Source organism: Salmo salar, chromosome 16 (assembly GCF_965601325.2).
Source record: "Salmo salar chromosome 16, fSalSal1, whole genome shotgun sequence".
Classification (NCBI taxonomy): domain Eukaryota; kingdom Metazoa; phylum Chordata; class Actinopteri; order Salmoniformes; family Salmonidae; genus Salmo; species Salmo salar.
The window spans coordinates 18,053,288-18,068,350 of NC_138306.1; the positions used below are offsets into that span (position 1 = coordinate 18,053,288).

Consider the following 15,063-nt stretch of genomic DNA (forward strand, 5'->3'; position numbering starts at 1 on the left):
AGAACGGGCAGAATGTCTTTGCATTCTAAAAAACGTCGGGGAGGGAGGCAAATCCAGACTTATCGTGGAGAAGCGTGACTTGGCCGTAGCGATGTGGAAGCGTAGCCAGGCAAATGTTCCACCATATTTCTTATACCAGTCATTTCCTTTCAAATCAGCGAGGGGAAGTAAACAAGTGCACACTTTGGGAGGAAAGAGAGATAATTGGGACACAGACCATTTCTCATCTAACTTTAATTGGTCCTGATATGGGGCACTGTTGACATCTGTGGGATTGAACACACATACACACACACACACACCCAGACACACACACAACAGTCAACCCTGCTGTTCTATTATATACTATTTATTCTACTGCGCGACCAAGACACTACTACCCACTTTATATTTCTCTACAGTCTATTAGTACTATGCATACTACCGCTTCTATTACTTGTTATTTTTTACTTGACTCTTTTTATTGTTATTATTGACTGATGTACTGCATTGTTGAAGATCTAGCACATAAGCATTTTACTGCACTTTTCCCACCTGCTGTAAACTGTGTATGTGACAAATTACATTGATTTGATTTTAATTTGATTGAGGAGAGTATTGTTGGTACATTTTGTGCTGAAGTTGTATGCTGCTTATCCCTGGAGCAACACTGAACCCTGGTGCTCAGTTTGTAAACCTCAATCATTATGTCAAAGATCTAGCCTCACCATACATTTCCATACTAGGAAGACTTAGGCTACTATAAAGAAATTCCCTTATTATTTTACATATTCAAAGTTCACACAGTCATGTTGTCATTGAACTTTTCCTTCATAAAAGTATTATCAACTATACTATACGCAGCCTAATGTATGCTACTAAAGATGGTGTGTTGATATTGCATATTACAATCTAGTGTCTAGATATTCAAACTGTTTCCTCATCCAACTACCCACCCATCCCTTGTCTCATGAATAAAAACTACTACAGTTTGTAATTGTTTCACACAATCATCATCCACATGTTTTCCCACCTCATGCTTCAGGACAATGTAATTAAAGTGTAGGCCCTACTAATGCAATACTGTGTGACAATTGGTTGCTTCTTTTAAGGTGTTTGGGATACCTTATGATCTTTGCTGATAAGTTTTTGATTGAAATCTGATCACATCTGAAATTCTGCATTGGTAAGCATGCATACACAGGCAAGAATAGTTATTTGGTTTGAATCCATTTTGAAATGACAGCATTTTAACGTAAATACATAGTGGTACATAGTCTAATAACAAAGAGTATTTGACATTCATCACATGCATGGACGTGTGACGGTAACGGTGATGGGTTGCCCACTAGGCCTACAGATACACTTGCGTAATCATTTTTTTAGTACATGTGTTCATCCGGGTCCTGCGTAACTAATCATGACGCGCACACATTTTTGTCAACAAAATCCAAAATAAGATCGATAATCAGACTATGGTTTTTAAAGTAATCTGTAAATAACTTATTAAACATAAAATATTGTGTTGTGTGGATATTTACCGTGTATAAATGATGCCTGTGGAAAAAACACAAGATAGGAATAAGCACACTACAGAAACGTGAGCGAGCAAACGTTACATAACTGGTGACATTGACCAATCAGATTCCTTCTTTCTTATCCGCGTACCTCTTTGGGTGGAGCCGTTGTCAAAGAAAGTTCATTTCAACAGGGAACATTTTCTTTGAATATGGGAATACATTCGAGTGATACTGGAAGACAGTTTAATTTCTCAGCAAAACGCTCTACCTACTGTACTTTAGTTCACTCGCTCGCGCTTACTGAACTAGCGCTCTTCTTCCTTATCTGGAAAATAGCTAGATACGACAACGCAATTATACATTTTTCGAGCTGCTAGGCTAGCCATCAGGTCGAACATCGTTTTTAACAGGTTAATAAAAAATAAAAAAAAGTGTATACATTATAAAACCATCTAGGCGACAGAACCGAAACTTAGTTTGGGCATGCAAAAGCTATTGTTTTAGCTCGTACGCGTTTTGTTTTGACATCAGCGCAATAACCAACGACTCGAGCCGTGGACATAACTAGAAGAGACAGCAGGTGAAATGGTCGGCAACACGATCCACTGGTTCAGGAAGGGACTGCGGGTCCACGACAACCCCTCTCTAAAGGAGTCTATCCGGGGAGCGGACACCCTTCGCTATGTTTACATCCTAGACCCCTGGTTTGCAGGGTCCTCCAACGTGGGCATCAGCAGGTGGAGGTAGGGGTCCTAATAGTAGAATGCACAAGGTGACATTTCTAAATTGGGTAGTGCATCATCAGTTCCTCTTGTCATGTTAGTCATTGCATATCTTAGAGAACTATTTATAACTTGTCAGAAATGTCCAGAGCAACTAGCCCATGTTAGCTAATGTTTTTTTATTTAGTATTTTTGTTTAACTGCAACATTTTATTTGCACCCCATGACAACATTTATAGAATTGCAGGAAATAAGCTTTAAGCTCGCAAAATTCTCTCCACCAACGAGGGGTGTGAACAGTTCCCCATAGAACGCGTTTGGGAACCCCTGTATTAGAGGACGTGTTTTAATTGAGTGGCTCGTATTGCACTCACCCAACACAGATGTGTTTACCGCAGATGTAGGTCACACAGGTCCCTGCTTTTTGCATTGCCACGCTTGTGAATTTGCCTAGGGGCTCTGATGGATCAAGGATGGTTTCCTTTTCAATAGATTATGACCTTGTGGGCACGCCAGACGCCACTTATGCACATTTGGTCAATAGGTTTATGGAAAACCAAATCTGGGTTATCATAACGCCAGAAGGAGGAATCCCAGTGCTGTAGTTGGTTATGAATGACATTAGTGTGTGTGTGTGTGTGCGTGTGTGGTGTACCGCTTAGGCAGGAAAGTAGGGCTTTCCTAGCACCACACTTATGCAAACAGTTATAGTAAATATTGACTGTCAATTATTGCATTACAAGTACATCTGTGTGCCACACAGGAATCAAGGGCATTCCAGGGCACCAAGGACTGTTGATTACTGATTTACCTTGGATTCCCTCCCTTTCATTTAGCCCACATACTATGCTGCTTTAGTTTGGCCACTTATTAGAATGTTCATTTAAAGCATAACCTGTTTTAGAGCAAGAGAAGGGGATACTGACCTGACTGCATTACCCATGTCAAAAACATCTCTGTAAGCAGGCTATTCTCAGTTGTTTCTATTACCATCGGGAGAGTAGGCCTACATTTCAGCAGGGTTAAAGAACATGTATAGCAGTAAGGATTATGTAAGTCCCCCTCCCCATCCTGGCTGAGTGCGGGCAGGCATTGGAAATGGGGCACTGTGTCATTGGGGTGGTTATGACATTCTGCTCTCCAGTCCTCGCAGCTTTGACCTACATTCAACCCACCGCTCAACCCCACTTCCTCCTGAGAACTAGCCTCCTCTTATAGTAGCTGCCCTATTAGCCGGTGATTGAGCCAGGCAGCTCACATAGCTTTACCAGCCAGAACAGAATGGCATAGGCTGTCCTAGCTATAAGAAAGAACACTTCTCTGGGACCAGCACCAGCCTACTAGAATATATATAGGCCTAGTCAATATAAAGTTCCCAGTGTGTGTAGTCTGCTCCAGGTGAGTGGCACAACTGAGTCTCAGACGGGATTTAGCCTACCCAGCAATGTTCACTTTGTGGTCACCGTGCATCACCCTGCGGTTCAAGCGTATTCATGATGATGACATTGCTTGCAGGGCCGCTAGTCGTCATATGTTGCATAATAGGTTATATTACCTTTTCAGAGATCATATTGTAAACCCTGCTGCTTGTGATAAACGCTCTACCAAACCTGTTTCATTCGAGTTCCAAGTACAGCATTCACTGTGTGAATGGAGGAACGCAACACAAAACGAGGACACCATTCTCAGATAAGGGTTTGGATGAAGTGATGCCTCCTTAAAGGGACAGTCCAGTCACCCAACACAGAACACAACGTTCAGACAGTCACCCTCTCTTGACTTGGTTGATATCCACGTTGTCATAACAAATTAGGCCTAGTTAAAGGAGTAATTTATTGGCTACATGATACAATGATGACTCATGTCATGTTTGCTTCAGCAGGAGTCAATATTATTTTGTGGTCAACACTTCCCATGTAGTTTGAGGATCATATGACAGCAGAATGAGAAGGTCTAAGGTAGGGCTGTTTGTCGAGGATCAATCAAGCAGTCCTTCCCCATTGGCCCAGGCTTATCACTTATGCTAGTGTACGCACTACCTCAGAATGACTGTTCGCGTTTGCCAGAGATGTTCTATAATGTTGATACAGGCTTTGTGTTCGTGTTCGCTTACTCAGAAATGTGAGGCATTACAGTTTAAAATCTCCACATTCTAATGAGGGCTTGTAGTTCCACTAGCCATGCTTTGCCAGTTGATGGAGCTGTCTATCGTTTTGTTAAACCGAGAGCGCCCTCCTGTTGTCATGTAATACTACAAGGCTGGGATGGTACAGAGACCTTATTGTTCTACATGACTTACTCACAGCGTAGTATGTTCCATTCAGTCAGACAGATCCTCCACTCAATGTTTCCACTAGGTGTTTTAAATGATAGGCCAACTCCTCTGCTGGTAGCCTATGTCAAATTTAGAGTGCTTTAATAATCTGGTGGTGAAGGACATGTTTTCTCAATAGAATCTCCCTGAATAATGCTCTCTGCACTGAGAGAAGCAGCAGACATTCCCATGATTGCAATTCCTTTCCACTAGCCTTTTTGATTCAATCTCCACTTTACATTCACTTCAACGGCTTTGTTGCAATGACGTAAAGCCCTTTGATATGGTGCAACTCTACTTATGACATGTATTTGAGCCACGGCTCACGTGATGGATGTATGGATCATATGTTCACTCGTACTGGAACATCCATCATGTGACCTTGGGATAATGACTAAACTAAATACCATAAAACATAATAAAAAATAGGCGACAGGTTACACCTGTAGCCTATTTCCTCTCTGATTATATGATCAGATCATTGATCATCTTCTCTGTTTGATTCCAGGTTCTTACTCCAGTGTCTGGAGGACCTAGACGCCAGCCTCCGCAAGCTCCACTCCCGTCTGTTTGTCATCCGGGGCCAGCCTACTGATGTCTTCCCCAGGCTGTTCAAGGTACAATTAACACTATCACACTTGTACTGTAGTAGTAACCCATCACACTTACAGTACTGCACAGCCACTGTGTACTGTACACGTATGCCTCAAAAGTACAGTATGCCCCATAGAATTACGGTCTCGTGTGATTAAACTAGTCAGTTACTGTACCGTACTTCCACTGTGTCATATCGTCTCAAATGTCTTGATATACAGTGCATTCGGAAAGTGGTCAGATTCCTTGACTTTTTCCGAATTTTGTTACGTTACAGCCTTATTTTAAAATTGATTAAATCGTTTTTTCCACTCATCAATCTACACACAATACCCCATAATGACAAAGCAAAAACAGGTCTTTATACATTTTTGCAAAAAAAATAAAAAAATAACTGAAATATCAAATTTAGATAAGTATTCAGACCCTTTACTCAGTACTTTGTTGAAGCACCTTTGGCAGCGAGTACAGCCTCAAGTCTTGGGTATGATGCTATAAGCTTGGCACACCTGTATTTGGGGAGTTTCTCCCATTCTACTCTGCAGATCCTCTCAAGCTCTGTCAGGTTGGATGGGGAGCATCGCTGCACAGCTATTTTCAGGTCTCTCCAGAGATGTTCGATCGGGTTCAAGTCCGGGCTCTGGCTGGACCACTCAAGGACATTCCGAGACTTGTCCTGAAGCCACTCCCGCGTTTTCTTGGTTGTGTGCTTACGGTCGTTGTCCTGTTGGAAGGTTGAACCTCGACCACAGTCTGAGAACCTGCTCTAGAGCGCTCAGGACTTCATCAAGGATCTCTCTGTACTTTGCTCCGTTCATGTTCCCTCGATCCTGACTAGTCTCCCAGTCCCAGCCACTGAAAAACATCAGCGATGCATGGGATGGTATTGGCCAGGTGATGAGCGGTGCCTGATTTCCTCCAGATATGACGCTTGGCATTCAGGCCAAAGAGTTCAATCTTGGTTTCATCAGACCAGATAATCTTGTTTCTCATGGTCTGAGAGTCCTTGAGGTGCCTTTTGGCAAACTCCAAGCGGGCTGTCATGCCTTTTACTGAGGAGTGGCTTCCACTGTATTCAGTCTTCACTTGATCTGTATGTGAGCATTAGCATTATTTGAATTCCATGGTATTTTCTATGAACTTCCTACGTATTCTTGATCTTTACCAAAGGTTCCCTATTTACCATGGTGTTTGACTGTGGTGTGACTGACCTTGTCTCTCTCTCGACTTCCCAGGAATGGCAGATTAGCCGGCTATCTTACGAGTACGACTCTGAGCCCTTTGGCAAGGAGCGGGATGCCGCCATCCAGAAGCTGGCCAGCGAGGCCGGGGTGGAAGTCACGGTCAAAGTCTCCCACACGCTCTACGACCTGGACAAGTGAGTGACTCGTACACACACACACACACACACACACAGTAAAGGAGATCTAGCTACTGTAGTTCCTGGCTGACATATATTAGATCTTGTGAGAACACAACCCATGTCAAAGCAATGAGAATGTTATTACCTTGTTGTTATTAAGTCATCAAGTTGTGCAAATACGCAAACATGATGTATTCGCAACATATTCATAACACTAACATTATAGTTTAATTTATGTGGTGCACTAAATTCCTCTCTCTGTCCATGTGTCTCTGTAGGATCATCGAGCTGAACGGAGGCCAGTCCCCTCTCACCTACAAGCGTTTCCAGGTGCTCATAAGTCACATGGATGCCGTGGAGATGCCCGCCGAGACCATCACCGCTGAGGTCATGAGGAAGTGTGCCACGCCCATCAGTGACGACCACGACGACAAGTTTGGCGTACCCTCCCTGGAGGAGCTTGGCTTTGAGACGGAAGGCCTGGCTACAGCAGTATGGCCGGGGGGAGAGACGGAGGCCCTCACTCGCCTGGAGAGGCACCTGGAGAGAAAGGTGGGAAGGACTCCCTTCTTTATATCCCACCACTACTGAACCAGTGTGGTGGACACATACAGTACCCGTGTTGGAGTCAATTTTCTTCCTGAAAATGTGACTGTTCTAGAAAAATTCCTTTATTTCCTGAACTTATTAATGTGTCATGTGCCTGTGAGATAGACGGGTTCCACTGGGGTCCTAACTCAAACCCTAACCCTCTATGTTCCAGGCATGGGTGGCCAACTTTGAGCGTCCCCGGATGAACGCCAACTCCCTGCTGGCCAGCCCCACGGGCCTCAGCCCCTACCTCCGCTTCGGCTGCCTCTCCTGTCGCCTCTTCTACTTCAAACTCACTGACCTCTACAGGAAGGTTAAGAAAAACAGCTCTCCTCCCCTCTCACTTTATGGCCAGCTGTTGTGGCGTGAGTTCTTCTACACTACGGCCACCAACAACCCCTGCTTCGACAAGATGGAGGGCAACCCTGTGTGCGTGCAGATTCCCTGGGACCGCAACCCAGAGGCGCTGGCCAAGTGGGCCGAGGGGAGGACAGGGTTCCCCTGGATCGACGCCATCATGACCCAGCTGAGGCAGGAGGGCTGGATCCACCACCTGGCCAGACACGCCGTGGCCTGCTTCCTGACCCGGGGAGACCTGTGGATCAGCTGGGAGGAGGGCATGAAGGTAGATACTGGGGCATGGGGAGAGAGGCGATGACAGGGGGAAATCTGATATGTATGTATGACTGTTTATCGTTGTTCTGTTTGTATCTAAGCATGTGTGTGTTTATGTACCTGTCAGGTATTTGAGGAGCTGCTACTGGATGCAGACTGGAGTGTGAACGCAGGCAGCTGGATGTGGCTCTCCTGCAGCTCCTTCTTCCAGCAGTTCTTCCACTGTTACTGTCCCGTGGGCTTCGGCAGGAGGACAGACCCCAACGGAGACTACATACGGTGAGAAGATCTTCCCTGCACCTAGTTGTCCACTGCTACTTTTAACCAGTGTGGTACACTGTAATAGACCTTAGTGTTTTATTTCACCATGCCTGTGACAAGGCATGAAGAACATGCAGAAAACCATGACAAACAATTCTGTATACGACCTGCTAGACCACAATGTCTCATTATACACTCCATAGAGCCTTAATGACATTTCCATGCTGTAGCAACTAGAAATGTCATGGGAAATTTGTTTCATTATTGTTCATTTCAGAAGTCAGAAGTTTCTCCATTTGTTTTTTCCAGGCGCTATCTTCCCATACTGAAGGGCTTCCCGGCCAAGTACATCTACGACCCCTGGAATGCACCCGAGAGCGTGCAGAAGGCGGCCAAGTGCGTGATCGGTGTGCACTACCCCAAACCCATGGTGCACCACGCCGAGGCCAGCCGCCTCAACGTGGAGAGGATGAAGCAGATCTACCAACAGCTCTCCTGCTACCGCGGCCTGGGTGAGCACAGAGCGCATGACCTGCTGAATGTACAGCTAATCGCTTTGAAGTCCGCTTCAAAGCAGCTATTTTCAGACACTAACAATTTCCATGAATAGCTATTCAAAGTGTCACGGAGTAGAAGTTTTGCCTTTTAAATATAATGAATAAAGGTGGGGGGGGGGGGGGGGTCAGCACTCCTACTTTGAAAATCATTATGAATACAGTGACTTTGTTTTCTTTTATATTGTTATGTTACCATTATCAATGATTATCTATGGGGCTGTGGTGTGGTAGAGACTGACTGTCCAAGTCTGTCTCCATTTCACAGGGCTGCTTGCAACAGTGCCTGCCAATCCTAATAACAGTGGACACGGTGCAGGGGTCATGACGGGTCCAATGCCAGGGCCTTCCCCTGAAGAAATCCAGAATGAGGGAGCCACTCAAGCAGGTAACAATCCTCCTTAGTTCCTTCCTTGACTGCCACAGAGAAACTGGGATTTTTCCAAAGATCAGTGTTAACCTTAATCTTATCTACACTGAGATTGACTGCGACTTCATCCATCTCTGATATGGGCATGGGTGGGAAAGATGTGTCATGTGACAGTACTTGTCAGGCATGATGTTACTAAGGATGATCATAATAAGAGGTTGCAGATTGGAATAGGCTTAATTGACCTCCCTGATTGAACAAAGGGAAGATCAGAATAGTAATACCGATCAGAAATTGAAAGGATTAGTCAAAGCAGATGCGTACCAGGAATGTTTGCATTTTTCCATAACTAATTTCATAGGGAAATAATCAGATTACAGTTGAAGTCAGAAGTTTACATACACCTTAGCCAAATACATTTTAAACTCAGTTTTTCACAATTCCTGACATTAAATCCTAGTAAAGTCTCTGTTTTAGGTCAGTTAGGATCACCACTTTTATTTTAAGAATGTGAAATGTCACAATAAGTGATTTTATTTCCTTCATCACATTCCCAGTGGGTCAGAAGTTTACAACCTCAATTAGTATTTGGTTGCATTGCCTTTAAATTGTTTAACTTAGGTCAAATGTTTCAGGTAGCCATCCACAAGCTTCCCACAATAAGTTGGGTGAATTTTGGCCCATTCCTCCTGACAGAGCTGGTGTAACTGAGTCAGGTTTGTAGGCCTCCTTGCTTGCACACGCTTTTTCAGATCTGCCCACAAATTTTCTATGGGATTGAGGTCAGGGCTTTGTGATGGCCACTCCAATACCTTGACTTTGTTGTCCTTAAGCCATTTTGCCACAACTTTGGAAGTATGCTTGGGGTCATTCTCCATTTGGAAGACCCATTTGCGACCAAGCTTTCACTTCCTGACTGATGTGTTGAGATGTTGCTTCAATATATACACATAATTTTCCATCCTCTTGATGCCATCTATTTTGTGAAGTGCACCAGTCCCTCCTGCAGCAAAGCACCCCCACAACATGATGCTGCCACCCCTGTGCTTCATGGTTGGATGGTGTTCTTCGGCTTGCAAGCCTCCCCCTTTTTCCTCCAAACATAACGATGGTCATTATGGCCAAACAGTTCTATTTTTGTTTCAATTTTTATGGCGGTTTTGGAGCAGTGGCTTCTTCCTTGCTGAGCGGCCTTTCAGGTTATGTCAATATAGGACTTGTTTACTGTGGATATAGATACTTTTGTACCTGTTTCCTCCAGCATCTTCACATGGTCCTTTGCTGTTGTTCTGGGATTGATTTGCATTTTTCGCACCAAAGTACGCTCATCTCTAGGAGACAGAACGCGTTTCCTTCCTGAGCGGTAAGACAGCTGCGTGGTCCCATGGTGTTTATACTTGCGTACTATTGTTTGTACAGATGAACGTGGTACCTTCAGGCGTTTGGAAATTGCTCCCAAAGATGAACCAGACTTGTGGAGGTCTACAATTTTCTGAGGTCTTGGCTTATTTCTTTTGATTTTCCCATGATGTCAAGCAAAGAGGCACTGAATTTGAAGGTAGGCCTTGAAAGATATCCACAGGTACACCTCCAATTGACTCAATTAGCCTATCAGAAACTTCTAAAGCCATGACATTTCCTGGAATTTTCCAAGCTGTTTAAAGGCACAGTGAACTTAGTGTATGTAAACTTCTGACCCACTAGAATTGTGATACACTGAATAATCTGTCTATAAACAACCGTTGGAAAAATTACTTGTGTCATGCACAAAGTAGATGTCCTAACCGACTTGCTAAAACTACAGTGGGGAGAAAAAGTATTTGATCCCCTGCTGATTTTGTACGTTTGCCCATTTACAAAGAAATGATCAGTCTATAATTTTAATGGTAGGTTTATTTGAACAGTGAGAGGCAGAATAACAACCAAAAAATCCAGAAAAACGCATGTCAAAAATGTTATAAAATGATTTGCATTTTAAATGGGGGAAATAAGTATTTGACCCCTCTGCAAAACATGACTTAGTACTTGGTGGCAAAACCCTTGTTGGCAATCAGAGGTCAGACGTTTCTTGTAGTTGGCCACCAGGTTTTCACACATCTCAGGAGGGATTTTGTCCCACTCCTCTTTGCAGATCTTCTCCAAGTCATTAAGGTTTCGAGGCTGACGTTTAGCAACTCGAACCTTCAGCTCCCTCCACAGATTTTCTATGGGATTAAGGTCTGGAGACTGGCTAGGCCACTCCAGGACCTTAATGTGCTTCTTCTTGAGCCACTCCTTTGTTGCCTTGGCTGTGTGTTTTGGATCATTGTCATGCTGGAATACCCATCCACGGCCCATTTCCAATGCCCTGGCTGAGGGAAGGATGTTCTCACCCAAGATTTGACGGTACATGGCCCCGTCTATCGTCCCTTTGATGCGGTGAAGTTGTCCTGTCCCCTTAGCAGAAAAACACCCCCAAAGCATAATGTTTCCACCTCCATGTTTGACGGTGGAGATGGTGTTCTTGGAGTCATAGGCAGCATTCCTCCTCCTCCAAACATGGCAAGTTGAGTTGATGCCAAAGAGCTCCCTTTTGGTCTCATCTGACCACAACACTTTCACCAGTTGTCCTCTGAATCATTCAGATGTTCATTGGCAAACTTCAGACGGGTATGTGTATGTATTCTTGAGCAGGGGGACCTTGCGGGCGCTGCAGGATTTCAGTCCTTCACGGCATAGTGTGTTACCAATTGTTTTCTTGGTGACTATGAGACCCATGCAGACTTGAGATCATTGACAAGATCCTCCCGTGTAGTTCTGGGCTGATTCCTCACCGTTCTCATGATTATTGCAACCCCACGAGGTGAGATCTTGCATGGAGCCCCAGGCCGAGGGAGATTGACAGTTCTTTTGTGTTTCTTCCATTTGCGAATAATCGCACCAAATGTTGTCACCTTCTCACCAAGCTGCTTGGCGATGGTCTTGTAGCCCATTAGCCTTGTGTAGGTCTACAATCTTGTCCCTGACATCCTTGGAGAGCTCTTTGGTCTTGGCCATGGTGGAGAGTTTGGAATCTGATTGATTGCTTCTGTGGAATCTGATTGATTGCTCCCTGTAAGAGTGTGCTCCTAATCTCAGCTCGTTACCTGTATAAAAGACACCTAGGAGCCAGAAATCTTTCTGATTGAGAGGGGGTCAAATACTTATTTCCCTCATTAAAATGCAAATCATTTTATAACATTTCTGATATGCGTTTTTCTGGATATTTGTGTTGTTATTCTGTCTCTCACTGTTCAAATAAACCTATTAAAATTATAGACTGATCATTTCTTTGTAAGTGGGCAAATGTACAAAATCAGCAGGGGATCAAATACTTTTTCCCCCCACTGTATAGTTTGTTAAGAAGAAATTTGTGGAGTGGTTGAAAAATGAGTTTTAATGACTCCAACCTAAGTGTATGTAAACTTCCGACTTCAACTGTATATGATATAAAGTTTCTATTATCATTGATTTTGATTCAGGCAGAGGACAGATCGTTGTGAAGCGTCGCAATGAGGACCTCACACCGGGCTGTAGCAACAAGGCCCGGAGGCAGACCAGCGACTAGTGCCTGAAGAGGAGAAGAAAGAGGGGATTCCAGCCACTCTGCTCTCCAGCAGAATTGACCAGCGTCTCAACGTTGCGTCCTCCTTCCCTGACTCGTCAACTCTACAGGAGCACATCTACCTCAGTTATGTGAGCAGCAGCAGGAATGGAGGAGGAGAGAAGGCTGCAAGCTTTCCACAAACTCTGCCAGCTTTCTGTGAAGTCAGCCGGCTAAATGGAACATCCGACCACATGATGCCCAGAGAACTAATGGTCTGTGACCTTCTGTCTCTGTGGAGAATCTCAAACCCACAGCTCAAATCACAAGTCCACAGTGACACTGTCCCTATTGTTACTAGAGGGAGGTAATGGTGGCACACAAGATGACTCTCTTTAATATGCACACCACCAAACTGTCTTGAATGGAAGTGTTGGCATCACTTTAATTAATACAAAGAACATGGATGCACAAGTTATATTTGCTGAAAGAACACTGGGTGGTGGCTGTGTTTGAGCCTGAGGGCATGCTATGTGCAGTATACTATACAGTCTTAGCCATTGGGAATGGCATCAGCCTCAAGCTGATAACGATTACCCAACCTGGAATTGTCAGGTCAAATGCCCCTAGTTATTCTATGGGGTATAATGCTGCCTTCAAGTGCTGTCGGATATTCAGAAATCAAAGGTTCTGAGGAGCATTTAAAGGCAGCAGAAGTGCATAATACATTTTGTAAACTAATTTCCTTATTACCCTTTGTAAATGTTTTAAAGGAATTATATAACCATTTCTGTATATAAGTGTGTGTGTGAGTGATTCAACTCAGTTTGTACAGTAATAATTTGATATAGCATGTTTTCTTTTTCTTGTAACCCAATTGTTATTTGTGTGTGAAGACTGACAAATTGACCGTTCTTTATGTATCTGTAGTAAAAGGTAAAAAAATGAACACTTGCTCAAAGTAATATTTATTTTAGTGTAATGGTTTGCTTATGGCATGCACATGCAAATATTGGTTGTCTTAAGTTCAATGACCAACTCAGTGGCCTTGTGGTTAGTGTCAACCCTGACATTGGACAGTTGTGAGTTCGATACCTGGCCAAGGTCATACCAAAAATGTGACCTGATGCGACTGCTTGGCACTCAGCATTGAGATAAATTGGGGGTAAGGCCCTGCAAAAGACTAGCGTCCTGTACATGTACATCATGCTGCCTCACGCTACAGAAATAGGAGCCCGGCTCCGGCTCGCACAAGGCTACTTACTTTACAATTTAAGTTCAATAATAAAAATAGTACAAAGTAAATGCAAAACACAATGAATCTAAAGTAATAGTGGTGTACCACAGTTTTGCTGGGCCCCTGCAAGGTTTGGGCAAGGGATTTTTTGGGGGGTGACTTCCTACTTAGGACACTAAAGAGGCCTTTCTACTGACTGATGGACAGCTGACCGTCCTCGCAGTGGCAGACCACGTGTAACAACACCTGCACAGGATCGGTACATCCGAACATCACACCTGCGGGACAGGTACAGGATGGCAACAACAACTGCCCGAGTTACACCAGGAACGCACAATCCCTCCATCAGTGCTCAGGCTGTCCACAATAGGCTGAGAGAGGCTGGACTGAGGGCTTGTAGGCCTGTTGTAAGGCAGGTCCTCACCAGACATCACCGCAACAACTTTGCCTATGGGCACAAACCCACCGTCGCTGGACCAGACAGGACTGGCAAAAAGGGCTCTTCACTGACGAGTCGTGGTTTTGTCTCACCAGGGGTGATGGTCGGATTCGTGTTCATCGTCGAAGGAATGAGCGTTACACCGAGGCCTGTACTCTGGAGAGGGATCGATTTGGAGGTGGAGGGTCCGTCATGGTCTGGGGCGGTGTGTCACAGCATCATTGGACTGAGCTTGTTGTCATTGCAGGCATTCTCAACGCTGTGTGTTACAGGGAAGACATCCTCCTTCCTCATGTGGTACCCTTCCTGCAGGCTCATCCTGACATGACCCTCCAGCATGACAATGCCACCAGCCATACTGCTCGTTCTGTGCGTGATTTCCTGCAAGACAGGAATGTCAGTGTTCTGCCACGGCCAGCGAAGAGCCCGGATCTCAATCCCATTGAGCACGTCTGGGACCTGTTGGATCGGAGGGTGAGGGCTAGGGCCATTCCCCCCAGAAATGTCTGGGAACTTGCAGGTGCCTTGGTGGAAGAGTGGGGTAACATCTCACAGCAAGAACTGGCAAATCTGGTGCAGTCCATGAGGAGGAGATACACTGCAGTACTTAATGCAGCTGGTGGCCACACCAGATACTGACTGTTACTTTTGATTTTGCCCCCCCTTGATTCAGGGACACATTATTCCATTTCTGTTAGTCACATGTCTGTGGAACTTGTTCAGTTTATGTCTCAGTTTGTTGTTGAATCTTATGTTCATACAAATATTTACACATGTTAAGTTTGCTGAAAATAAACACAGTTGACAGTGAGGGCGTTTTGTTGTTGTTGTTGTTGTTGCTGAGTTTATATACAAAAGTATATACCTGTTGCTGACAGGTGTATAAAATCGAACACACAGCCATGCAATCTCCATAGTCAAACATTGACAGTAGAATGGACT

General features: G+C 44.4%; 1 protein-coding gene across 1 annotated transcript; it reads left to right on the plus strand.

Moving 5' to 3' along the window:
• The first annotated feature begins 1,645 nt into the window (after positions 1-1,645).
• cry1b (cryptochrome circadian regulator 1b) lies at positions 1,646-14,932 on the plus strand. The gene is made up of 9 exons (XM_014148221.3): positions 1,646-2,242; positions 5,044-5,152; positions 6,365-6,507; positions 6,771-7,044; positions 7,256-7,708; positions 7,826-7,977; positions 8,269-8,471; positions 8,782-8,901; positions 12,384-14,932. Exons 1-9 carry the CDS (start codon positions 2,085-2,087, stop codon positions 12,467-12,469), a joined length of 1,698 nt encoding a protein of 565 aa, XP_014003696.1. The 5' UTR covers positions 1,646-2,084; the 3' UTR covers positions 12,470-14,932.
• The last annotated feature ends 131 nt before the right edge of the window (positions 14,933-15,063 follow it).

Bases quoted from the DNA above. Each gene is read 5' to 3' on its own strand.
- cry1b (XM_014148221.3), top strand. From the start codon at position 2,085: ATGGTCGGCAACACGATCCACTGGTTCAGGAAGGGACTGCGGGTCCAC. The intron at 6,508-6,770 runs GTGAGTGACTCG...GTGTCTCTGTAG, and splicing joins ACGCTCTACGACCTGGACAA to GATCATCGAGCTGAACGGAG. The intron at 8,902-12,383 runs GTAACAATCCTC...ATTTTGATTCAG, and splicing joins TGAGGGAGCCACTCAAGCAG to GCAGAGGACAGATCGTTGTG.